The sequence below is a fragment of the Acanthopagrus latus genome, chromosome 21 (genome assembly GCF_904848185.1).
Source record: "Acanthopagrus latus isolate v.2019 chromosome 21, fAcaLat1.1, whole genome shotgun sequence".
NCBI lineage: Eukaryota > Metazoa > Chordata > Actinopteri > Spariformes > Sparidae > Acanthopagrus > Acanthopagrus latus.
Window position 1 is genome coordinate 27,657,272 of NC_051059.1, and position 25,823 is coordinate 27,683,094.

A 25,823-nucleotide genomic window follows, 5' to 3' on the forward strand; every position below is an offset into this window, starting at 1 on the left:
GTGTCTGCGGTGCAGGGTGTGTCTGCCGCTCCGTCACAGCCTTCGCCTCAGGACACAGTTTACAGATGGAAACACTCCTCGGCAGGAAGACACACAACCAGAAATCAGAGCCGGCGGCGCTGATTTAGCATTGGACCTCTGACGACACACACACACACACACACACACACACACACTGTCTGGACACCAGTGACTCGTGGTTCAGGTGGATTCTGTTGTTATTAAGAAATCATAGAAACATTTAAAGGATTCTGATGAATCAGAACTGAAGAGGAGTAAAGTTACATTACTGAAATATTACTCGATTACAATTAAAACTACTGTTATTAAAATAACACTTCATCAAAAGTACAACAACTTCTCAGAGTATTAGTTACTTTTAAACTGTTGATGTCTTAATTTCAGTCATTTGAACATCTGTAATGAGTTACTGGCGCGGCTGGTAAGAGTAAATGTGGTAGAAAGTAACTAAATACATCCAGTAGCGTACAGTGTACCTGAGAGGAGTCTGTGGTACTTGTACTCTACATATATTCAGTAACTTCAGTAACTTTGCAGACAGCCAGCTGGACCTCACACTCGTTACTTATTAACCTCATGAGGACAGACGCGCCCTGCATTAATGTTTGATGAGGCTTTATTGGTCCAGTCCAGCCGGTTCAGTCCGACCCGGGTTCAGCAGCACTCGGTTTAATTTAGAGTCTGAATCTGAATATGTTCCACTTCAGGAACAGAGTCCGTCTCTGATCCCAGTCCTGACAAACCTCTTTGTGTCATCAAAATGTAAATATGGTGGAAGATTCCCAGTGACGGTCCAGAACAAGACCCGGGTCTGTCCCAGCACACACACACACACACACACACACACACACACACACACACACACACACACACACACACAGTCATATCCTGACTGTGTGTGTGTGTGTGTGTGTGTGTGTGAATCACATGTGAGTGTGTGCAGCGTGTTGAGACCTGCAGCAGCAGAGGAGTTAAAAGCGGGCGGTCTGAGGATCCGGACCAGTTCTTGTTCTCGTTGGCGCTCAGACGAGATTCAGCACAGATCAGATCTTTGAGGATTCACACGACATGAAGAGCAGCAGCTGGATTTCACTCTGCGGGCTTCTGACTGCGGTCTGCACCGTCCAGACCACCTTCACTTATTACTGTAAGTACCTGAGCTGCACCAGCAGAACCTCTGACACTCACAGCAGAACCTCTGACACTCACAGCAGTTAGGATCTGTGATGTCACTCAGAGATCAATACATGGATCAGACACTGAGTACACACAGAACTTCAGCAGAACTTCAGGTGTCAGAACTTCAGTGTGGTCAGAGTGAAGGTCTCTGTATGAAGAGCACTCCAGTAAAAGTCTTCAAGTGTCTGATGTTAAACGTACTGAAGTATCACTGATCCGTATATTCACATGCAATCACTGTTTTTATCTGATCGATTAGAAAGTCTGAGTGTAATCTGTAAAGTAACTCGTGACCAAACCTATCAGATGAATGTAGTTCAGTGGTTTTATTGTGACTGGACAGAAATATTGTTCCACACGAGACGTCATGTGAAGGGAGGCAGAGAGGGGGAGGCTCAGCTGGATAAGGGTCAGCTGGGGGAGGCTCAGCTGGATAAGGCTCAGCTGGGGGAGGCTCAGCTGGGGGAGGCTCAGCTGGGTGACGCTCAGCTGGGTGAAGCTCAGCTGGGGGAGGCTCAGCTGGATAAGGCTCAGCTGGGGGAGGCTCAGCTGGATAAGGCTCAGCTGCGGGAGGCTCAGCTGCGGGAGGCTCAGCTGGGGGAGGCTCAGCTGGATAAGGCTCAGCTGCGGGAGGCTCAGCTGGATAAGGCTCAGCTGCGGGAGGCTCAGCTGCGGGAGGCTCAGCTGCGGGAGGCTCAGCTGGGTGAAGCTCAGCTGCGGGAGGCTCAGCTGCGGGAGGCTCAGCTGGATAAGGCTCAGCTGCGGGAGGCTCAGCTGCGGGAGGCTCAGCTGCGGGAGGCTCAGCTGGGTGAAGCTCAGCTGCGGGAGGCTCAGCTGGATAAGGCTCAGCTGCGGGAGGCTCAGCTGCGGGAGGCTCAGCTGGATAAGGCTCAGCTGCGGGAGGCCTGGGCTGAGCAGTGAGCGGGGAGCTGCCTCCCCCTGAGGGAGGGAAGTTATTACCTGTCATAGTTATAATGATACACTGACGGCTGCAGCTTACCTGTGCTCAGGTAACCATCAGCATCAGAGGCTCCTGATACGTTTGACAGAAACAAATCTTAACACTGTAAAAAATGACCAAAGATCCTCAATCACACTGTTGATCATCACTAATTTAATCTAAACTAATCAATGAATTACAGTCTGAACATTTCTACTTAAAATAACGTGTTTTATTTACCGTCACAGATTCTTCACGTGATTTTACATCAGACGTCTGTTTTACTGTCATGTTCTTCAGAACCACATGAAACACGTTCACTGAACAGAACCTGGTCAGAATAACTACAGAACTCTCAGCAGCATCATCCAGTGATGGAGTGTAACTAAGTACATTTACTCGAGTACTGTTCATGTGGGTGACTTTCACTTTTACCAAAGTAATATTTTAACACCGTGTCTTTACTTTTACTCGAGTATGACTGAAATGATCGATAACAACATTTTTACTTTGAATAACGAGATCCTTCATGTTTGTTATGATCTGTGGATGTTTCTCTGGCGAGCTAACACAAAGATCCTCCTGACATTTAAAAAGAGGAAAAGAAGACTGGTGACGCTTATTAATCAATCAATTAATTATTGTCTCACTTATGATTTGTATGATGATAAAAACACACAAAGCATTGACGTAGTTAATCAGATAATGTGTTGTATTATCAGGTTTCACAGAATCATTTCTGATCTTCTGAGGAAAAAGTTGATCCTCATGATATCTGGAGTTAATCATTAAGTTTAAAGGTGGTTAACGAGTTATAAAGTATATTTCTGATCAGGTCACCTGGAGCACAAACACAGCAGGAGGTTTAGCTTCAGACACAGTTTCTCCTCCGGATGTCTGAGGATCAACCTGTTACATGAAACTTTCCATGACTGTGACTGCTGGTGTGTTTGTGGCTCCTCAGGTGATAACACTCCAGTTGTGTTTCTGTGTGTGTTTCTGTGTGTGTGTGTTGAGGGAGGAATCCTTCCAGACAGACACAAGTTGGAAACTGTCCTATAAAAGCCGTCACAGCTGAGCTCATCGCTGCCGGCGGCGTTCAGATGAACATTAAGTGTTATCACAGAGTGAGTCACGCTGCATCACACTCAGCTGAACTCTGAACCGCAGAGTCCTGAATCAGAGGCCGGTCTGAGGTGAACCGCGTCCCGACGGTCAGACAGGCGAACAAACAGACGCACCTTAGAGTCACCTCACCCTCTGAACGCTTACATGAGACTGAGCGGAGAAATCACACCTCATCAGACCGACAGAGTCAGACTGACGAGCTGAACGAGGCCGGAGTTAGTCACATTGTTCTTATCGCCAACAAAATCTGATCAAACCCAGAAAATCAGACAGATCTTGTGGCTTTTTTCTCTTTTGATTGAGCTTCCAGTCTTTGTGCTAAGCTAGGCTAAACACATCCCAGACATGGAAACTGAAACTGAGCCCGTCTATCCTCAGTGAACAAGTTAGCCACAAACTGATGTCTTAGTTTAACAATGTTATCTATAGTTTTAATTTTCATTAAAAACAAATAAAAATCTTTTTTTAGTTTGCTATAAAAGTAGCCTAGCTGTGTTGGTTTGATTATGTTAGCGCTATTTTTATTATTTAAATAATATATCTCTGAATGAACTTACTGTCCAGTTAGCTACCGAGCTAGTTAGCTTGTCACGGCTTAGTGAGGGTAGAGGACCAGCTGACTGGGAGAACTGGAAACCTTTTGTTGCTTGATAGCTTCAGAGATAATGTTTGGGTTTAATAACAGCAGCTCTTTGAAAAGATGTTTCAGATCATGTAGAAACTGTTCACTGAATAAAAACCTTTGCTTTCAATAAACCAGTTATTGTCCGGTTAGCAACCAAGCTAGTAACTCTGGTAACTGTAGTAACCTGGTAGCGAGCCAGCTAACTTGGTGAACCATGTTAGCTGTTTCATGCCCAGGTAATAGCCGCTAACAGTTAGCTAATGAGCATCAGCAGTTTGATCCTGCATGTCATCAGTCACAAAGCCTCTCACACCAAATCGCGTGTCAGGAGATTCATTTCTCTCATTCAGTTATACTGAAGTCAAAGTTTGAAGTCACACAGTGTTTATCTAAGACGTGTGTTTGCTCCATCAGCCGTCCTGCAGGTTGATTCAGGCCCCTGATTCAGTTTCCCTCCCTGTCATTGTGTAACTTCTCCTCTACATGCTTCTCGGCTCTTTGCTGCAGCAGCAACAAGTAGCAGCCTGTTGATGGTGAATTTAAATGAAGCTTTTATGGATGAAGTCCTCTCAGATCTCTGCAGGCAGACGAGGCGTTGGCTGTGTGGGTGGGACCTGTGCATGATGATTTGTCTGCAGCTCTCTGAGATCTGCGAACAAACCGCAGATCACACCAGATGCCTCAACCTCTGTAAACATCTGTAATGCTGGTTAAACCTCAGAGGGCTCTTCAGGAAACCAAACACTCTGGTTTAGTTTAGCTGGTTTAGCTCTGAGTTATTCCTGCTCAGCTTTTCATTTTCAGCTCCTGAACCACTTCGACTGTCAGAATAAATCGCCTGAATGTCGTTCACGTTGTGACTGTAATCAACACGCAGCCTCTGGAGCTGAAACTCATCTACATACAGCAGCTTTTATCTTTCAGTTCATGTGTTTTGTATTTACATATTATGTTAAAAAGAAGAGTTTTTAAATCATATGACTGTATCTATATACTCATAATATTTACCTTATAGCAGGTAAACAGAAAAGGCAACATGGAGAATAAACAAAGCTACAACAGAGCCGGACATTCAGAAGACGAGTTCACAATTATCTGAATAAATAAAAGACGACCTTAACAGAATCATAATCGACCAAACAGCTACCGTGAAAATACTAAAAATAATCCAGAACAATATTTAAAAATCTGAAATACCCCAAAACATCGACAACCAGAAGAGACAGAATTTCCTGCAACAACCTTGATTAATAAACGTGATTCTCCTGCAGCTATTTCGCGTTGCAACTGCAACGGGAGGTCTCGATACTGCCTGCGGGACGCCTGGGGTCTGCACTGCGTGGACTGCCAGGGAAACACTGAGGGACGACACTGTGAACGCTGCAAGGACGGCTTCTACCTGGAGGGGGCGGGACTGAGCTGCACACGCTGCGGCTGCAACCCCACAGGTGAGGAACCACAACATACACCTGTCCTAAAGACACACCCACTGGTTTGAAAAGGGAAAGTGTTCAGTGTCAAGTTGAAGCTCGGACTTCTCAACTCGTTTCCTTCCCTTCAGGATCCGTCAGCAGCACATGTGACAGCAGGGGGCGCTGCAGCTGCAGAGACGGAGTCACAGGAGACAAATGCGACCGCTGCCCGGACGGATCGCAGATCGGACCGAACGGCTGCACGCAAAGGTGAAGAAACACAGACGCCTTCAAGTGATCTCATTTACATCAGCGGCTCGTTAATGAAGCGACTCCTCTCAGCACGTTAACGCCACCTGTAACTGACACTTCAGCTCCTTTCACTCTTGTGTTCCTACAATTGTGTGTCTGACTTCCTGTTGATTGATGTGTTTTTCCAGCCGTCAGCCCAGAGAGGATTCTGGGAGTTTGACCTCACCATGTTTCTGTTACGGACACAGCAGCAGTTGTTCTGCACGGTCCGGTTACTCCGTCCACAGCATCACCTCCACCTTTGCAGAAGGTAACCTTTCACCTCTTTCCTTCAGAATTAAAGATACCCTAACACTTTCAGCAGTAAACAGTAGATCCTGAGCTGAATTTCAAAATAAAAGTTCAGATACCACTGTGATAACGTGTGATGTGATGGACTGTGTTGTATTTTCAGGTCCGGAGGGTTGGAGGGCGGCGACAACACAGGGTGCTGCGCCTGATGACGTCCACTTCCGCTGGTCACCAAAACACCAGGACCTGGAGGTGATCTCCAAGGACAGCCTGCCACTTTACCTGTACGCACCAGGTGAGAACAAACCCCACCCACTTCTTCTTCTCCCTATTATCTGCTCTTTTTTTCCTTTTATTTCTTTCTTATTATCTCTCATTTCCCAGTCTTTTTCACATTCTTGTCTTCCTTTCCTGTCCGGTCCTGACCTGTCCTGACCAGGTGTGTCTCTCTTCTCCTGCAGCTCCTTACCTGGGGAACCAGTTGCTGAGTTATGGTCAGAACTTTTCCTTCTCACTCCGTCTGGACCGCGGCGTCCGACACCCGTCCACCAATGATGTGATCCTGGAAGGTGCCGGTCAACGAGTCTCGGCCTCGCTGGGTGACCTGCGGTCCATCGTCCCCTGTGGACAGAAAATCAACTACAGTTTCAGGTCAGAACATTCTTGTCTGTCACAGTTGAGGGAACCTGATTCAGTATCCAAAACAAGTAGAAGCTGAAGAAACCTGACGTGTGGCAGGACTGCAGGACTGATATGATCCCAGCGGTTCAGTTTGTGTTGTGAATTGTGAAATCGTATCTTCTGTCTCCTCTGAACAGACTGGATGAGCAGCCTGGCAGCAGGTGGAGGCCTCAGATCTCTGCCTTCCAGTTCCAGAAGCTTCTACAGAACCTTACCGCCATCAAGATCCGGGCAACATTTGGTGAAAATGGTGAGCTTCAGTAGTCTCACACAGCTCCTTCTTACAATGACATTCTTGTTTTTATTTTTCAGAATGTCTGATTCTGAATATTTGGAGGTTGATCTTTATTCATTGCTGTCTGCTCAGGACGCGGTTACCTTGACAACGTGCAGTTAGTGTCGGCTCGCAATGGCGATGGTGTCCCGGCCCGTTGGGTTCAGACCTGCAGCTGCCCACCAGGATATGAGGGCGAGTTCTGCGAGCGATGCTCAGCTGGTTTTAAACGAAGGATTCCTGCTGACGGAGCCTTCAGCCCCTGTGAGCCCTGCAGCTGCAGAGGAGGCAGCTGTGACCCGCAGACCGGAGACTGTTACTCTGCTGACCAGACCACCGGAGAGCTGAGCTGCCCCGATGGGTCGTACCGTGACCCATGGCAGTCTCATACCTGTGTGAAGTGTCCCTGTCCGGAGGGAGTGTCCTGCTCACTGGCTGACGGATCGCTGGTACCACGTTGTGACGGCTGTCCAACCGGGACCACCGGTAGGTGTAGGGTTATTACGTTACGTTACGTTACATGAGATTTGATCAATTGATGAAACAGCTCTAGCTGCCTCACGTTACGGATATTAAAGTCTCAACAATATGATAATTAAGTGTTGTATCGTGCTTCAGGTCCTCGCTGTGACGTCTGTCAGGAGGGTTTCTACGGTGAACCTCAACGTGGCGACGCTTTGCCACAGGCCTGTCAGCCCTGCGAATGTAACGGACACATCGACGTCAGAGTGGCGGGAAGCTGCGATCGCCGCAGTGGCCAATGTCTTAAGTGTCTGAACAACACGAAGGGTTGGAACTGTGAGGACTGTCAGCAAGGTTTCTACCACAGCCGGGCCACCGACGCCTGCAAACGTAAGAACTACATCACACACATGTAATTTAAGATGTAAAGGACGACAGACTTTAAGGTCATTAACAGTTGTTTCCCGTCTTGTTTTGTGGACCAGCATGTGCCTGTGATGCTCAGGGATCTGAGTCCCAGCAGTGTGATGATTTGGGTCGCTGTCGGTGCAGACCGGGCTTCCAGGGTCCCAAGTGCCAACGGTCCAACTGTCCCGCCTGTTTCAGCCCCATCAAGTCAAAGGTAGAGCCGTGAACACTGAGCCCATCACATTAATAACATCAATAACATGAACTCACCATGTTAATATGTGACATTAGGGAACCAGACAACCATTGCAGTGAGTTTGTTGAACGTGTTTGTTTCAGATGGAGGCTTACGCTGCCAAACTGAAGGAGCTGGAGACTCTGTTCTTAAACATGGACGGAGACTTGAAGCCAGCCAACACTGCTGAGATCGAGGCTGCGCTGAGTGCCACCAAGAAGCTGGTGGACAAACTGCAGGACGACACCAACCGGCTTGCAGGTAAGGCGACACTTCCTGATCTTTCACGATATGTATGATGACAACATTACCTGAAAATGACTTCACACCTCCTGCGTCCAATAGGATTGGAGAAGAGCCTGCAGGGTCGTCTGTCGTCCATCAGCAAGAGTCAGCTGGCCGAGGGGCAGGAGATCCAAAACATGGCCAACGCAGCAGAGGACATCAAACAACAGCAGCAGACGTACAAGACGAAGGTGGAGGAGGTTCAGACTCTGATCGAGGAGATGAAACGCAAACTGGACGAGGCCAAGGCTGATCTCAGAGCAGCTGTAAGAGGATGTGCTGCTGTTGTAACGTTGAGTCAGACTGTCGGAGGTCTGATGTGTCACCGCTGACTATACTTACACTTTTCTCTCCTTCCCTGTCAGGAGGTTCCTCTCGGAGACGCTCCCGTGGGCTCCAACATCTTCCCCTCTCTGCTGGACACAGCGATGAGTCTGGCTGATAAGTGAGTCCAACATGTTCTCTTCATGTGCTTCAGCTTATTGATGAACTGAGAACAGGTCCGATACATCGTGTTTCCTGTCTCTCTGTCCTGCAGACACCAGTCGACGGCCGATGATGTGGAGCGAACTGCCACCGACGCTCTGAGTGACTCGCAGAGCAGTCTGACTCTGGTCCGAGACCTCATGAACAAAGAGAACAAAGTCAAAGAGCTGATTGGAGAACTGAAAACCACGTGAGTCGCTTCTGTCAGTCTGTGTGCTGAGAGGATTAAGACCTGTGTTTCCTGACGGAAAAACAATCAATGATCTGGTCGTATAGTTCAATAATTCAGGAGACAGTGGCGACACTCTAAACTGCTGATGTCTGTGTGTGTTCAGGTATGATCAGACTTCAGCCCGGGTGAAGGGTTTGGAGAACCAGGCTTCCCGACTCAGCAGCGAGGCAAGAGACGAGAGCAAAATGGCGGACAGCATGCTGAAAGACATCGCTAACATGGAGCGAGGAATCCCACAGTCCCTGAAGGTAACTGGAGAGTAAAATGTTAAGTTCATCTGTAAAACCAAAGAGTCCTGACTGAAGGAAACTATCATGAAAAAATTCTTTAAGTTCTGTTCGGTCTCTCACCTTCTGTGTTCTCCCATCATGCTCAGGAGGCGGCGGACACCATGCTTTCCAAGTCTGGTGGTTTGAGAGATGCAGTAGACGAGAACATCTCAGGCTTCGGGACGCTGCAGGACGGCGTGCGGCAAGACAAGGCCGCCACGGGGGAACTGCTGGCAAAGGGCAAGCTCGCCCAGCAGGTACTGAAGGATTATGGGCATCAAGTCCAGGCCTGTTAGCTAACTATTAGTAATCCAGCCTGTAGAAAACACTTATCTGTTACCTGTTAGCTAGCATGTTAGCTGTTTGCTCTCCAGCCACAGTAGCATCCACATGTCGTCACTATGTCAACTAGATTTCATGAGAACTGAACTGATGGGACACAAACTGTCCATCATTAACAAGAACAATAAAATAAAAGATACAATCATCCAAATCAATCAATCATAAACTAATAAAACAAGCAGGTAAAATAAATCATCACATTTGTGTTGTACCGTCGGCAGACGCTCTGATGTTTTGTTGTGGAGTTGTGTCACAGTACGTTGGTGTTCATGTGATTCGTCAACAGGCCGCCAAGAAGCTGGTGGTCAGAGTGGACGTCGCCAAGGCCGACACTGAAGCTGCTCTGAACCGCATCGACAGCAACACGGCAGAGCTGGACGATGCCCTGAACACCCTGAAAGGTAAACAGACCGTCTGAAGAGACTTCTCTGAAACTCCCAAAAGCTCCAGACTGACTCCTCGACTTCCTCCGCAGGGTTCGATCAACAGATCGCCAACGGCAAAACTCTGGCTGACGGCGCCATCAGGCGTCTTCCCGGCATCAACGCCACCATCCAGCAGGCCGTCAGCAGCAACAATGAGACGCTGTTCATCCTGGGAGACGTTTCCGACAACTACAACAAAGCACTGGAAACCATCAACCTGCTGGAGACCCAGCTCGACGGTCTGGAGGTAACCACCACACTAAAACAACCAGAGTTAGAAGGGAAGGTTTCTGATTCTGAATCGTAGTATGAGTGTCGCCACCTGCAGGAGGCTGTGGTGGAGCTGCAGCCGTGTGGTTCTGGCTCCACCTGGTGGCTCTTCACAGTTTGAGGGCAGTTAATATTCTAACAAAGACCCGTTTCTCTGCCGGCTGCTGTGAAACAAAGAGTTTGTGTGAGCTGGTTTGACTCTGAGCTGACTGACTGACTGTTCGTCCTTCAGGGGGCAGTGGGGTCGTTTCCGTCTCCGGCCGATCTGCTGGATGAAGCCAGCAAACTGAACCGAGACTCCGAGGACCTGAAGACGAAGGCCGTCGGTGCAGCTGAAGACCTGAAGTCTGAGCTGGAAGCTGCCGGGATGCTGGAGGCTGATGCTGAGCAGGTGAGGGATCAAATGTAACTGAGTACTCAGTGTAGTGAAAAGTATTCTATGAAGCAAACTACCCAACAGTTTACAAGTACTTTTACTTTTAATACGTGAAGTACATTTTCCTGATTTGACTTCCACACATGTATTTAATGTGTAAATGTACTTGTAACAGTATTTACTGTAGTTTTAGTACTTTTACTGAAGTATCCGAGTACTTGGTCTCGTCTGTGAGAGTCACAGAAACACTGAGTGATGTAAATGTTTCCTCGACAGGCGGCGCTCGGAGCGGCAGCAGCGCACAACAACGCCCAACAGACCCGAGCTGAGGTGGGGAACACGCTGCGAGACATCACCGCCCTGCTGGCCAACTTGAGTGAGTCCAACTTTACTTACTGAACAGAACCGAGCCGCTCTGTCTTCTACTGATCCGATCTGTGAAGGTGGTTTGATGGCCCTCGTGTCACAAAATGAGACGGAATTAGTTAATTCATAAAATGTGACATCTATGTTATTTCGGTTTTTATTTGCTTCTATATTTAATTTACTTTGTATGATTTCCTGTTTATTCATTTTTTAAATGAATTACTGTATTAGTTAAGGGAAATGAATATAAATAAATACATGAATTAAAACATTTAAACATATATAAATCAGTAAATAAAATGTGAACATTTAACAGGAACACAGTTGTGATTAAAGCTGATTCAACACAGAAGCAATTTAAAAAGATAAGAATGTGCTGCTGCCCCCTGGTGGCCCAAAGGTCACATCACACAGGATAAAGTCAGTTACAGGACGGGTTAGAACTGCTTTCTGACCTTCTTCTTCTTTTTCTTCTTCTTCTTCTTCTTCTTCTTCTTCTTCTTCTTCTTCTTCTTCTTCTTCTTCTTCTCCTCCTCCTCCTCCTCCTCAGATGAGACCGGTGTGGTGGACGAGGACCGTCTGAAGCAGCTGGAGGACTCTCTGTCCCGGGCTCAGAGGGAGGTGGAGGGGCATCTGAGGCCTCGGCTGCTGGACATGGAGCAGAAGGAGGCGGCCCAGCGGCGCCAGCTGACCGGCATCAACCTGGACATTGACACCATCCTGAGAGACATCGACAACCTGCAGGACATCCTGGACTCTGTCCCGGCCGGCTGCTACAACAGCCCGCCCATCGAGGAGCCCTGAGGACTGCCAGGAGACCAGAACAGTCCCTGCTGCCAGGTTCTGGTTCCACAGAGTCCTGAGACCCGCTATATGAACTGATTTGTAGATTCTAAAACAAAAAATAGTTTGTTTCATCAAGTAATTTAAAAAGGCTGCGAGCTTCAGACTCTCAGCACAGAAAGTTGTCTAGTCCAGATTAATGTCTGTCTCAGACGGGTCAGACGACCAATCAGCCGGCGTGCAGAGAAAATGTTGTTGTGTTTGTATCTCTGATAACGACGTGTGACTGTAAACATATTATATTTATATCTGTACAGTGAATCAGTTTTAAACTCTGTGTTTCATTTGTTCTGTTCCTGAAATGTTTATGTTTTGTATCTGCTCTCAAATAAAACCTGCTGCACTTTTATACTTTACATCTTGTCTCATTATTTATCACTCTGATAACATTTATCACTTTGACATTTATTTATGAAGCTGATATGTTAATATGGAAGCTGAAGTCTGACGGAAAACATCAAAAACAAATTATATAAATGATTATAATTATTGTGCAGATAAAATAAGTCAGTAAATAGAGAAACTACATGAGATGGTGTTCAGAACATTAACAGTAACATAAAATTAATCGTTCTGATCGCGTTGACGGTTTAAATAACGTCTTGACTAACACACACACACACACACACACACACACACACACACACACACACAAAAAAAAAGAGGACACATGATTTTGAAGAGTGCATCACGTTTTACAATCAAAAGAAGTCAGAGCAACAAACAGCCGATCAATACACCAAACAAGGTTCACTTTCAGCTACATGGTCACAGAATGAGACCTCACACACACACACACACACACACACACACACACACAGTTCACACTGATGAGGCGTTACAGATCTGTACATTTACAGAGTGAATAGAAAATGGACGTACAGGTGATGATGACGCCCTGCTGGATGTTATATTCATATTTATATATATTTATATATTTACTGTTTGTAAACACATTCACAACCGATCAAAATCTACCGAGTGAGAAACATTCATGCCAGAACCAAACTGTCTACGCATGCAGTCTACAGGAGCTAACAGGAGCTAACAGGAGGAGCTAACAGGAGCTAACAGGAGGAGCTAACAGGAGCTAACAGGAGCTAACAGGAGGAGCTAACAGGAGCAGATGAAGAAGAAAAAACACCCTTAACACACCATCTTCATCATCATCATCATCATCACCATCATCATCATCTTCATCATCATCATCATCATCATCATCATCTTCATCATCATCATCATCATCATCATCACGTGTCATTGATTCCAGGAGCTTCTAAAACAAATTGCAAAAATCAATCAATAAATGGATCAATAAGTAATCAAGTTTCCATTACATGAACCCAAAACTTTGATCGGTAGGATTTTATCAAATTACAAAATGTGACATGAATTAATATTCGTGTTTTAATTTGTTTTGTTTAATTATTAACTTTCCTATTTCATTTATCAGTGAATTATTTTTAATTGATTTATTTACAGATTTATTTGTGTTGTTTTCTTCAGTGTCACATGAAATGACACATTAATACTTCAATACAGATGTTTACAAACGAAAGTTGATACAAAACAGAAACCACTGAAGCGTGTCTGAAGCTCCGCCCACTTTATACTCTTGTTTAAAAACTGTAAAAAGGAAACTGATTTTTAAAATTGTGAACAAAAAGGAAAGTAAATAAAAACAGCAACAAGTTAAATTAATTGATGCCTACATTTATGTTTATATCATTTAATAACATATTGACTTATTTATTGAACCATGTATTGATTTGTGATTTTGACACTAAAGTCCTGCTCAGTTATTGTTATTCAATCATCCTGACTGAGGCTGAAGCAGCAGTGCTGTTGCTATGGTTACCTGCAGGTGAGAGGTTAAATGTTGACCTGAACTACGAGCCTCGAGTCTCTACGTACAGCTGTCGCTACAGACGACTTCAGACGGAGTCGCGAGCTGAGCGACCTGTTGACCGGCCGAGGTGATCAACGAGTTATTGATCTCCGTCGGCCGTCGACAGCGAGGCCTCGTGCAGGAACATGTGACGTCTTCATGAGCAGGATGAGCTCAAAGTTCCACTGAGTTTTAATCACAACAACATGACCAGAGACTAAATATTAGAAGTTGACAGTGAGTTTAAGTCACGTTGGACATCAGCAGACAGAACAAGACTCTGGTGGTCCGACTTCATTTAAATGTATCAGTGTGTTCATGTGTTCATGGAGCCTAAACAGAATGAACCACCACACAGAAGACTTCAGCGACTGAAGCCGGAGGTCAAACTGACGTGACGACACTTGAAATACAAACAGAGAAGAAGAAATCTTGGTTGTTTGTTCAGGTTTGTTTTGTTCTACAGTGAAAGTTTCTGTCTCGAGACGATGACGAGGTTTTAGGCTACGTGTTAGCTTTAGCCTGTTAGCATGATGTCACTGGCATAGTTAAAAACTTTGCTCGTTCTCTTTTAAAAAAAAACAGCAACCAAGATATATATTTTTTAAATCAGCTGGAGACTTTTCGATCAGCTCGTGGAGCTAATGTTAGCAGCAGAGCTAATGTTAGCCTGATCAGCTACAGATGATAGCATGTGCTAGCGATTGTTGTGATGTCAGCTGAGGTGACTTCCTGTCTGAACACTGTGGACCGACACACTAAATCTGCAGCTCTTTTTTCTTTAATCAAGTTATTCTATAATTTTTTATGAAAACACTAATGATGTTAAAAATGTGGATGTATTGATACATATTGACTGTGAACATTTGAAAGGGTGAAGGAGTTCTGATCCACCAGCTGCGCTCAGCGACTTGACCCATTATTTTAACGGTCTGACATGAAGAGAAAAAAGTTTCTAACAAATCTTAATTAATGTTCAGTCAGTCTCTTGCTCTCTGCTGCTGTCCAAGACAAGAAAAGTCATACGTCGTTGTCGGCTGTTAATAAAAATCTATAATTTGTTCCCTCCGTGTTGAGACAGTTTATCCAAAATATCCATCTTTTTCAAGGTTGACTGAAGCTAGCAATTCCAGTAGCGTGTCAGTGGAAGGACCACTGTCATTTCTAAGACTCTAAAAAGAAGAATATGGGTTCGTCCTGTTCCTGCACGAGGCCCACAGACCCTTTGGTGCTCCAGCTGATCGGCGCCCTGACACAGAAGAAGAGTTGAGCATGCTGGCCGAGTGTCATGCACCCCCAAACTTTAATAAAGACAGAAAACAGAGAGTGATAAAACACTGTCGCCAGAGCAAAAATACATCAGTGACCGCCGCAGCCCTTTGGGATTACCTCCGTACCTCCTCTCCAGCAGCCCCCTGTCATCCCAAAATGCCCCCCTCCCCCCTCCCCGATGGTAAAGTCACATGACACAGACAGAAGGAGGGACACGAATGCTCCAGGTGGAAAGCGACAGCTCAAAGAAGAGTATATGTTTGACACAGAAGACAGAGAAGGAAGATGTCGTTTTTTTAGGGGGCGGGGTCGAATTTATAACGATGATGGTGGTTGTAGGTACCGCCCCCCCCACTCCTCCTGTTCTCATGCGCCAGCCGTCGTCTCTATCCCGAGGCGTTGATGTACAGCTGACTCTGCAGGATGTAGTCGATGACCGGCTGACTCAGGTAGTCCACGACGTGACCGTCACCGTGCTGCAGGGCCAGTCTGAGGACGAGGACGAGGAGAGACAGTGGAGCAGTTTGAATATTCAACCTTCTAAACTCATCACTGTCCTGCAACTAGCATGTTTTCTACAAACAGCAACAAGCATTTCTCAGCAAACCTGATCGATGACATGAAGACACGTGACCTGATGTTCTGATCTGAGGCTCAGTCAGCAGTTACACAGCAAACATGAAATTAACTGATTTCTAGTGTATGAAGGAAACAGTATGACTGTAGCAGTTAGCTTCAGTTAGCCTCAGAGCATCTTTGAGGTCCTGAACTCTCAGAGCCAGTTCACAGCCGGCGTTCTGTCCTGAGTGAGCAGATGTCACGTCCTGCTCTACAAACATCACTGAGACAAACAGACTCCATGTTTCTACTCAAAGACTGAAGGAAGTTCATGCAGAACAGTGATGCTCACAGTCACACAGGAAACTCTAACTCACTCTCCACTGGAGTTTGATTTTCTACACAGGTTCATTAAATTTGCAGCCAGACACACCAAACAATTAACATCACACAATGTGATACTGCACAGTTTGCTTGATTTAGAAGTTGTTTATTTACTTTGAGCCCTGCAGAATTCACACATTTAAGCAACGTGGGGTTCTGTATCATTTTCTGCTGTGCCATGGGGGGATTTGGGTTTAGTTAGCTTGCTTTGTATTTAGTTGTAGTTGGCATCCATTTTGTTTTCCCCTTGTGTATTATTTGGTTGGCCGCTATATATGTGCTCCCTTATGCCATTTCGTCAGGTCTGTTCTGTTCTGTTCTTTGTTGTTATTCTGAGTGTAGTTTTCTTTTGTTGACCTCTTTTAAAGGCTTAGTTAATAAGTTTGCCTTGGTTATTTTGGAAAATATTTCATTTTGGGTAAATAAAACCTTATTTTTTTTTTTCTTTTCTTTTTTAATTGATCTTCCGGTCTCCTCACAATGAGTCAGAATGAGTCAGAGACAGAGTTTCACAGAGTTTATAAAGTGTCTCCAACTCAACAACTCACTAAACTGACACATTTGTTAAGGGAGTCTGGGAAGAAGTCGCCTATATTGTTCCTGTTTAGTGTCTTTGTAACATGTGACATATTTAGATCAATAACATGCTGCCACAAACTGACACTTTTTACAAGGAGACAAACAACTTCAGCTGAAAGATTTAATGCTGAATTTACAACAAGGACACAATGATTCAGAATCCGTCAGAGACACAGTTTCACTACATTATAAAGTTTGTTTTAACTCAACAACTCTTAAAATCACCACATTTGTTAATGGAGTCTGGTTCAGTAGTTGACACTGGCAGGTTCACAGAGTTAAAACCTGTAACAACATTGTTTTTGCTGAAAGCGAGCAGAGGACAGCAGTCTGCTGCCGCTGAATGACTTCATGAGTCAGATATTAGATATTTAGATATTTAACAGTCACAACATGATGAGATAAATCCTCACCTGCTCTTGGTCGAGCTGACGATGGACATCGGGTGGGTCTTCTCGTCATTCACCACGATGATGTTGTCCTGAAACCGAACAACGAACCGAGACGAGACAATGAAGCAGGACGTCTCTCTAACAACAGAGTCCAGGCGGACAGCAGCAGCTGATGTTCTGCTCTCACCTTGTACTTGCGGAGGATGGAGGAGTGATTCATGATCCGCTCCGTGTCGGCTCCGTCACGAGGAACCACCACGATCCCAAAATCCCCCACGATCACCTCCATCTGAAACCAGAGAGAGAGCCGCTGTCAGGTGCTCCTCAGGGTCTGAAGACACCAGCTTTATGATGTGTTTTGGACCCGATCCGATCGGGTTGGTCAGAATTCACAAACATGTTTCATCTGAGTCTCTCTGATGTGACTGAAGCCAAATCTTTGTCCACTCATTTCTTCACATCTGCAAAAAGATTAAATGTACTAGTTTTATCATGAATCTAATTCAAACATCTGTCATTGTCTCTTGCTAACAGTTAGCATGGCATTCATATTAGCATGTTGGTTTGTTTGTTAGCAGGTCATAGAACAGAACGCTGCATGCTGCGGGTCGCCACGCTCTCCTGCTGCACATGTTTCCTTCATCGACAACATCGAAACGACCCGGGTTATCATGACATGGGTCAGAGGAAAGAGCTGAGGGGCGGGGCCACGTTATAGACTGGGGCGGGGTTAAAGGCAAGGTGGGGGTGGGGCTACAGTGTGCTTACATCACTGTCCTTCCACAGGCCAGGGATGCAGAAGGACTCCAGGAGATCACTGCCACACAGGAGCAAGATGCGTAACTCTACAGACGACAAACAGGCAGGAGGAAAGAGACACGCCCTCAGTAAACAACATGTTTACTGCACACAAACAGAGTAAACAACATGTTTACTGCACACAAACAACCAGACAGGAAGGAAACCAGAGGACACAACACAGCCGAGTGTTCAGGGCCAGAGAGAAGACACGACTCACCGATCTCCTCGTACCTCATGGCGGTGCCCAGGTTCGCATTCTCATCTGACAGAGAGACAGAACATCATCAGCTCAAACATGAGTACGGAGGCTCGGAGGGGCCAGTTCATACACGCTACTACTCATTCATTCATCCAGAGTCCAGCTGCGACGTGTCTGCAGGACCATCAACAGTCGGTGGAATATGAAACACTACTGATGGCGGCTGACAGAACCGAGCCATCGTTAATGATAGTGGTTAATACCATAGATAATTAATCTATACTGGTGAGCCAGAGACCACTGTTCAACACTGTGTTCTGATGTTCTGACTGTAAATGTGATGTTGAGACATCCAGTCATGTTTGTGGGGACAGAACCAGGTACTGAGCCCAGACACGATCGTGTTGACACCCGACCAGAACATAAGCACAGCGCTGTCACAACATACAACTGAAAACTGGACTCCAAATATTCAGATTTGTGTTGTTAATAAAGATATAAATGTTGATGTGATGGTCTGTTAAAGCTGAACAGTCTGCTGGCAGGATGAACTCTGGCTAACGGGCCCATGGCGGCTGGTTCTTCCTCTCTGAATGTTTGGACTCACCGACGAAGGTGAAGCGCTCGATGTGAGGACGGACGCAGCAGATCTTCCCCAGACTCTCGCTGACCTTCCCCCACAGTTTGACTGACACAGAGACACAACAGCTCGTTAACGGTCTGATCCAGAATGAAACCTGATGGACTCACTGATCCCTGGAGGGACGAGACTCACTGGCTGTGGGCTTGTGGGTCATGTTGTTGTGGTTCTGGTAGATGGGAGGAGTCTGGTTCTGTGGTTGACCAATCACAGGAGTCGTCGATGGCGTGTTGACGTTGGACAGGATACAGCCGGTGACTCTCTGAGGAGGGAGGACATGTTCATCAACACTCCAGGAGACAGAGACAGAGAGACAGATAACGCTTCATACAGTAATAACTCTTCCTGACCTTCATCAGGTCGCGGTGATGCTCCAGCACGCTGCAGGTGGTCTGCCAGGTGTCCTGGTAACACTCCCAGGGGTCAACTCTGCACCACACACACACACGCACACACACGTTACAAGTTACAGAACCAGACTGTGATTATCATTATCAGAACATCCCATTCTGAACCGGCTGGTCGTCTGTGACCAGAACATACAAACGATCAATCATTAAAATCTGATCAGTGTTCCTGAGTCATGATCCTGTCACCTGTAACTGATCCACCTGTAACTGATCCACCTGTTGAACGATCCAAACAGGTTCTGTTCTGTTCACGTCTCTGTCTGTTGGAAACGTGTTGCTGACATCACATTGACAATAATCAATACATCTGATCGCTCACCTGATCCAATCAGAGGACTGCACGGCCAGCTGACACATGGTGAGACGATGTCTGCTGGGCACCAGGCCCTGCACACACACACACACACGCACGCACACACGCACGCACGCACGCACACACACACACACACACACACACACACACACACACACACACACACACACATTAATCAATGATTGATTGATCGCTGCAGCTGATCAAACTGATCTGACATATGTGGAAGATAAAAACAGATTCTGGGTCACACCAATGAAGCCTCTCCAGAGCTGCAGCAGCTAAGGCTCATGGGTAATGTAGTATCAGTGCTGTCTGGAGGTCAGACAGAGTTTCTGTGGGCGCAGCAGCAAGGACGACACTGTGGTGGTTTGCTTTTTTCAGGTGTTTCCTGTTTTATTTTGTAGTTCTCTCCTCATGTGTCACGGTTTACTTTCCACTTCCTGTCTTTGTATTTTTGATGGCTCTGTTTTTTCTCTCTTGAGTTTTTATTTTGCACTTGTCGCTTTATGAGTCCATGTTGTCGACTCATTAGACTGAGTAGTGAACTGAAGCTACAGGCTGTCAGACTATCACCTCTGAGATACAGAGGGCTGTTAGCAGCTAGCTGTTAGCATGCTAACCTCAGCAGACGTCTGTGACATCATCATGTCAGTCTGATCTGTTGCAGACCGATCCTTAAAGAGTCCAGTACCTGTGTTTGGTACTGCAGCTGTGAACATTCACCTTCTAACCTCCACGTGTTTGTGTCAGGACTGATAATACCTGAACTGTTAATGAGCTAATAATTAAAGTGAGTCATTGGCAGCATGAAGCTGAGCTGAAGCTCTGATGTGAGACTGAAGCGAGCAGGAAGCGTCCTGGTGTCTCACAGCTCCTCAGCATCTATTATTCATGATGTGTTTCTGCAGAACAGTGGAAGTAGGACAAGAGCTTCATCTGTTCCAGCAGGAAACAGCAGCAGCAGCTCGCAGGACGCTGCTGCTGTGATGTAATCTCTACTGCTGCTGCTGTACTCTGATTACAAACCGCTTCAACAGACCTGCTGACTGTTTGGAAATAAAGAGGATTCTTCTTCATGACTTACTGGTTTTCCGTACGAGTCGTGCACGGGAGAGATGATTCCTCCGATCACGATGAAACGACCTGTTTTGTGCAGATATTCTCGGGCTTTTTCTGCAAACACACAAACAAACAGAACATTTAAACAGTGTGGAGCCAGAAACACGTTCTGCCTCGTCCCTCTGAGGATTTCACATAACAAAGACCAGTTTCATGGCTTCATTGTTGTTTGGCCATAAAATATCATCACATATTGAAACAATTCAGTCATTGTTCATCGTTTAAATATCCACAGTCAACCAGCTGACAGCTGACAGTCTGAATGAGTGACTCAGGTGATAATTCAGCACTTTGTTCTACAGATTCACAGGGTTGGAAACAAACTGCATTTGATCTTCGATCAGTTTTAAATGTTATAATTGCTTAATGACACACATGTCAGTTCTGCTCTGAGTCCAATCAGAACTGAAGACATTTGCAGCCGAGCCTCCATGAGGAGCTCCAGGCCCGGGACCGGTCACCTGACGCACCGCTGCCCAGAACTACCAGTTCCCATCAGCTAACATTGTGAACGAAGCATCTGTAAAATGCTGGAGACTTTTGTCACGACCTCCGAGATGTGACTTCAAGTTAGCCGAGCGCTAAACTGGAAGCTAGCCGGCTCAGTCGGCAGGAGTCTTTCTGTGGGCCACACTGACTTTACTCTATATCCAGGAGGTGTTTCTGCTTCACGCGTCACTGAGCAGATCCAGACCTGCTGGAGGAACAAACACCTGGAGTCTCATCAGGTTCTGTTCTGATCCGACGGGAGCAGAGCTCAGAGATTAGTTTGTAGCTTGATTTCACTCCTGTTGATCAGCCTGACTGCAGCAGTGATCCAGAGCGGACCTCCAGGTTCTGTTCTGTTCTGCTGACTGGAGCTGGAGGGGAACTGGACTTTACTTCATGAACATAACGTTACAGAGCGGAGAGAGAGAACCAGAACCAGAACCAGAGTCTCTGCTGAGAGCTGACTTCACTCAGAGGCGGATTCAATCACAGATGCCAGTTTACAGCTCTGTGACATCACTGTGACATCACTGTGACATCACTGTGCCTTCCTCTCTGACTCTCCTGAAGGTTACTTTGAGGATTAACGTCAGAACTCAACAACGTGTGAAACAACAGTTGATCATTTCCAGACATTTTAGTTTTAGAGTTCCTGAACACGGATCTTTGATGGTTCTGTGTGATGGTTTCTGGATTTTAGGTTTCAGGACAGATTGGATCTCGTGTTGATGCTCAGTGTTTCCTCAGGACATTATCTTTGGACTTCTGTCAGATGCAGTTAAAGTTTCTCTGTGAGGTTGTTCTGGAGCAGTGTGGCTCAGGTTTGTCTTCAGTCTCGGATCAGAACACAGACGTCTGGACTCGTAGCTGCTGGCTCTTATTTAAACTCCGGGCTTCGCCTACACTCCCAACTAATGACTGAGCGGTCTGTTACCATGGCAACAGTGACGCCAACGAGCTCTCTGAGCAGGATGTGACTGATGGTGAGGTTCTGTTTGACCCGTTGGCAGAGTGTCACTGTGTTACTGTGACTGTTTGGAGTCTGAGCTGAAACTAACTGAGTGTTGGTGTTCAAGCTGTCAGGTGATCATCAGCCTGAACACAGAGATCAATAAATCCTCTTCAGGCTGTTTGACATCTGGACACATCTTCACTTCATGATCCAGTGTTTAGCGGAAACTGTTCATTTTAGCGAACCGTAACAAACTTTATTTTGTAATATTACAACAGGTTTTCTCACAAAGAACTCAAATGAAGATGTTTGAAGAAAGTTTACTTTAATGTGAAGAAGTTAAAACAGACACTTTGTTGCGTTCAGCTGATGGAGGCTGCAGACGCTGATGAACTGACGTCTCATTTAAAGTCAGACAGATTCATGGAGTTTGTTGCGTTTGATTCTTACAAAAAGACTTTTCCCTCATACAACAGTTCATCAGCTGCACACAGGTTCAGATCCAGGTATTTTGTATTATATATAGATCTCTGCTTCTACTCACCTGCAGCTCAGCTCTCAGAGGGAAGTGTTGTACTTTTACTCCACTACATGTACATACTGTAAGGTTTTCATTACAGGACTTGTACTTGTACTTGAGTACTTTTCCTGCAGTAAAGGATCTGAGTACTTCACATTAGATCTGCTGTCTGATCCTCGTCTTCACTCTGTGATGAATGAGCTGCTGCTGCATGTTTTGTTAAAGCTCTCATTACTCTCCCGTCTCCACCTTCAGAGGACGCTGAGAGACGAGGAGCTGCTGGTGAAAATAGGTCACGATGGGAACATGGCTGCTGCGCTGCTGCAGCGTCTGAGACGATGCTCACGAGCCCGGCCCGGTGCAGAGGTCCAGTCTGAACCAATCACAGACTCCTCAGACGTGTTTGATTCAGTCTGAACTAACATCCAAACGTCCCACAGTCTGATTCTCTGTGTGTCATCATGAGTCAGCCGGACAGCACATGACTGACACCCACATGAACCCGCCCCTCTCCTCTGATTGAGTGACACACAGCTCCCAGGCCTGTCATTGGCTCCCAGAGATTAATTAATTTTCCATTGACACCAGTGGGAGGAGAGAAACAGGCCTTCACTTCTGAGTCTGATGCTGAACTTTCTGTCCAGTGTTTGTCGAACAGATCCAGAAGTCTGACGAGCCAGAACACTTGGAGTCAGGCGGGTCGGAGCTTGGATGGGTCACGGGCTGGACTTGAGAGTCCTGATAGATTTGTTTACGTTGTTATGAGACAGATTTCCTCCAGAACCAAACTGAGGCTGTTCCACTGCATTAAAGGGAAACGGGTCCAGTCTGACACAAGACGTGGTGACAGAACTGCTGCGTACGTGAAACCTCTGACAGTCACTGTGCATTGTGGGTAATGTAGGCTGTCCTCCTGTGACACTGTTGGACTCATGTGAACAGTTTAACAACAAATAAACCAAACACACATCCTTCCTCCTTTTTAAAATCCTGGTGCCTACATTACCTACAATGCAACTCAGCCCCAGAGAGACATCACTGTGGGTAATGGGCCAGCTGCTGCATGTGATCCGATTCATTCAGATTAAATCTCTCTGTAGCTGCTCGGCTGAAGGACGGTGACCCTTCAGCTGACTCTCATCAGCAGGACGAGCAGATGATGGCTGATTACACTGTGAACTGCTCCTTTAATTAGATGTTTTACCCTAATTAAATGTGAGGCCCATTAAATGTGTAAGTGAGGGTCGTCCAGACATTCAGTCCATCTGACTGATTCTTTGCCCTGTAAACACCTCGACCTCTGCCGAAGTCCAGCACAGCTGCTCATCAATCAGCCCTGTCATGACGTCATTATTAACAGATTAATCAATACATACAATAATCTCCGTGGATGAACTCAAACACGATTGTTTCCTAACAACATGAATGTGAATCATCTGCTGCTGCTGTTCCATCGCAGCTCCTCTCTAATGACGCAGGAACCCGCCGCTGAGCAAGGCACCACCTGCTGCTGTGTGTGTGTGTGTGTGTGTGTGTGTGTGTGTGTGTGTGTGTGTGTGCATCATGTGTGTGTCGGGCTGAACTGATCCTCCTGAGGACCCGTCAGGAGAGGCTGCTTGTTTTCTGGGCTGCGCCACACGCTGCGTGAGGCCTGCGGAGCGGCGACACGGAACATTTCCGGCTTTAACGTCTAAAAACGGGCTCAGACTGATCTAAGCGGGTCACAGTGTGTCGTCAGTGTGTGATTACTGTGTTGTTGTTTGTGTTTTCTACATAATTCTGCTGGATGTGGAGCCGTCGGCCATTTCAGCACCACCCTGCTGGACAGCGACCAACAACAACACACCAAACCCCATTCAGATTTCTGTCATTTTAACGTTACTGTTATTAGAGAGGGTCTGTCACACACACACACACACACACACACACACACACACACACACACACACACACACACACACACACACACACACACACACACACACACACAGATGCTCACCGAACATATGGATGTGTCCCTTGGTGATCGGGTTGAAGCTGCCGCAGGACAACAGGATGACGTGGGTTTTGGTGGTTTCTGTCATGGTGTCTGTCGGTCTCTGTCGCTTGTGTTGAGTTCCGGTCCGGTCCGGTCCCGGTCCTGTGTACCTCAGTGCTCCCGGGTCGTCGGTTGTTTGTAGCAGGCAGCAGCCGCAGAGAGAGAGGCGAGGCTGGAGAGTCTGCGGCAGGAAGCAGCGTCACTGTGTTAAAGAGACAGGACCGCACGCAGACAGCGGAACCGACCGGCACTGAGGTCCAATCACAAGACAGACACACCGAGCAGAACCGACCGGCACTGAGGTCCAATCACAAGACAGACACACCGAGCAGAACCGACCGGCACTGAGGTCCAATCACAAGACAGACACACCGAGCAGAACCGACCGGCACTGAGGTCCAATCACAAGACAGAGACACGTGTCTTCTTGTGTCTCTTATTATATTTTCGTGTTTCTCTCTGTAGGTCCTCACTGTCAGTGGCGGGGTACGCCATCCTAATGTGTGATCCAGCCTCACTGTCCCCTCCGACATCTTACAGAATAAACATACATGCATTAATTTGTGTTTCCAAGTGTTGTTATTGGATTATTATTATTATTTTTAGGGGTAACTGACATCCAGTATTTTCAGATTATCATTGATTTTTCTTTCAGATTGCAGAAAAAATTCACATTTATATTTAGAGCATTTAGCAGACACTTTTGTCCAAAGCGACTTACAATAAGTACATGTGTCACAAGAGAGAAACACGACATCACCGTCGATGGAGTAAAGAAATATAGAGACAATTGTCAGGCCGTCATCTGAAGATCATAACTGCTGTTTATCTAAGATTCTTTAAGTACATTAGTGCTGTGAATAAAGTGCGACGATATGAAGATTCAAGTGCAGTCATTTATTTAGTTGTTTTTTTCGTGGAGGGAGGGAGTCATGCTCAGTGGGGTCCAGGTGAAGTCTGAACATGTGAGTCTTGAGTTTCCTGCTGCAGACAGAGAGACTCTGCTGTCCTGACGCTGGTCGGGAGTTCGTTCCACCTCTGAGGCTCCAGAACAGAGAAGAGTCGTGACTTCTCTGAGCAGCTCTGTTTGCTCTCAGCCGATGGTGGTACCAGCCGGCCCGCTGATGTAGAAGAGTGCAGTGTTCTCTCTGGGCCGTGTGGTCTGACCAGGGTTTGGAGGAAGACGGGTTCAGTTCTGTTGACGGACTTGAGGTCCGGCACCAGCATCTGGAATCAGACGCGGGCCACAACAGGAAGTCAGTGGAGGTCACGAGGCTGGGAGTCCAGCCAATAGGGAGTTACTGTAGTCCAGGAGGGAGATGACCAGAGCTTGGACCAGGAGTTGCGTTGCTTCCTTTGAGGAAAGACCAGATCCTGCAGATGTTGTAGAGGGCAAATCTGCAGGATCGGGCCACAGCAGTGATGTTGGGGGTGCAGGACAGTCCAGCATCGAGGATTACGGCC

General features: G+C 46.4%; 2 protein-coding genes and 1 long non-coding RNA gene across 3 annotated transcripts; 2 read left to right on the top strand and 1 right to left on the bottom strand.

Annotated features, from left to right (window-relative positions):
* The first annotated feature begins 930 nt into the window (after positions 1–930).
* Positions 931–12,158, top strand: lamc2 (laminin, gamma 2). The gene is made up of 21 exons (XM_037084634.1): positions 931–1,168; positions 5,165–5,341; positions 5,455–5,575; positions 5,746–5,867; positions 6,012–6,143; positions 6,310–6,499; positions 6,667–6,779; positions 6,897–7,289; positions 7,422–7,655; positions 7,751–7,887; positions 8,013–8,169; positions 8,254–8,459; positions 8,559–8,638; positions 8,732–8,869; positions 9,015–9,159; positions 9,288–9,437; positions 9,809–9,923; positions 9,998–10,194; positions 10,450–10,608; positions 10,870–10,969; positions 11,510–12,158. Exons 1-21 carry the CDS (start codon positions 1,090–1,092, stop codon positions 11,761–11,763), a joined length of 3,399 nt encoding a protein of 1,132 aa, XP_036940529.1. The 5' UTR covers positions 931–1,089; the 3' UTR covers positions 11,764–12,158.
* A 2,816-nt stretch (positions 12,159–14,974) lies between these two features.
* Positions 14,975–24,544, bottom strand: nmnat2 (nicotinamide nucleotide adenylyltransferase 2). Its single transcript, XM_037084635.1, has 11 exons — positions 24,321–24,544; positions 20,326–20,414; positions 19,245–19,312; positions 18,866–18,944; positions 18,651–18,777; positions 18,483–18,563; positions 17,894–17,938; positions 17,644–17,720; positions 17,063–17,164; positions 16,897–16,964; positions 14,975–15,451 (listed from the first exon to the last, which is right to left on the bottom strand). Exons 1-11 carry the CDS (start codon positions 24,403–24,405, stop codon positions 15,349–15,351), a joined length of 924 nt encoding a protein of 307 aa, XP_036940530.1. The 5' UTR covers positions 24,406–24,544; the 3' UTR covers positions 14,975–15,348.
* Positions 24,535–24,919, top strand: LOC119011477. Its single transcript, XR_005072205.1, has 2 exons — positions 24,535–24,614; positions 24,662–24,919. It is a non-coding gene; the product is annotated as an uncharacterized LOC119011477 (long non-coding RNA).
* Positions 24,920–25,823: the final 904 nt, after the last annotated feature.

Excerpts from the sequence above, each read along its gene's own strand:
- lamc2 (XM_037084634.1), top strand. The coding sequence starts at position 1,090 with ATGAAGAGCAGCAGCTGGATTTCACTCTGCGGGCTTCTGACTGCGGTC. Across the intron at positions 8,170-8,253 it reads CGACACCAACCGGCTTGCAG|GATTGGAGAAGAGCCTGCAG; the intron begins GTAAGGCGACAC and ends TGCGTCCAATAG. Across the intron at positions 10,195-10,449 it reads CCCAGCTCGACGGTCTGGAG|GGGGCAGTGGGGTCGTTTCC; the intron begins GTAACCACCACA and ends TTCGTCCTTCAG.
- nmnat2 (XM_037084635.1), bottom strand. The coding sequence starts at position 24,405 with ATGACAGAAACCACCAAAACCCACGTCATCCTGTTGTCCTGCGGCAGC. Across the intron at positions 17,721-17,893 it reads CATGAGGTACGAGGAGATCG|AGTTACGCATCTTGCTCCTG; the intron begins GTGAGTCGTGTC and ends TGTCGTCTGTAG. Across the intron at positions 17,165-17,643 it reads GCCTGTGGAAGGACAGTGAT|ATGGAGGTGATCGTGGGGGA; the intron begins GTAAGCACACTG and ends CTCTGGTTTCAG.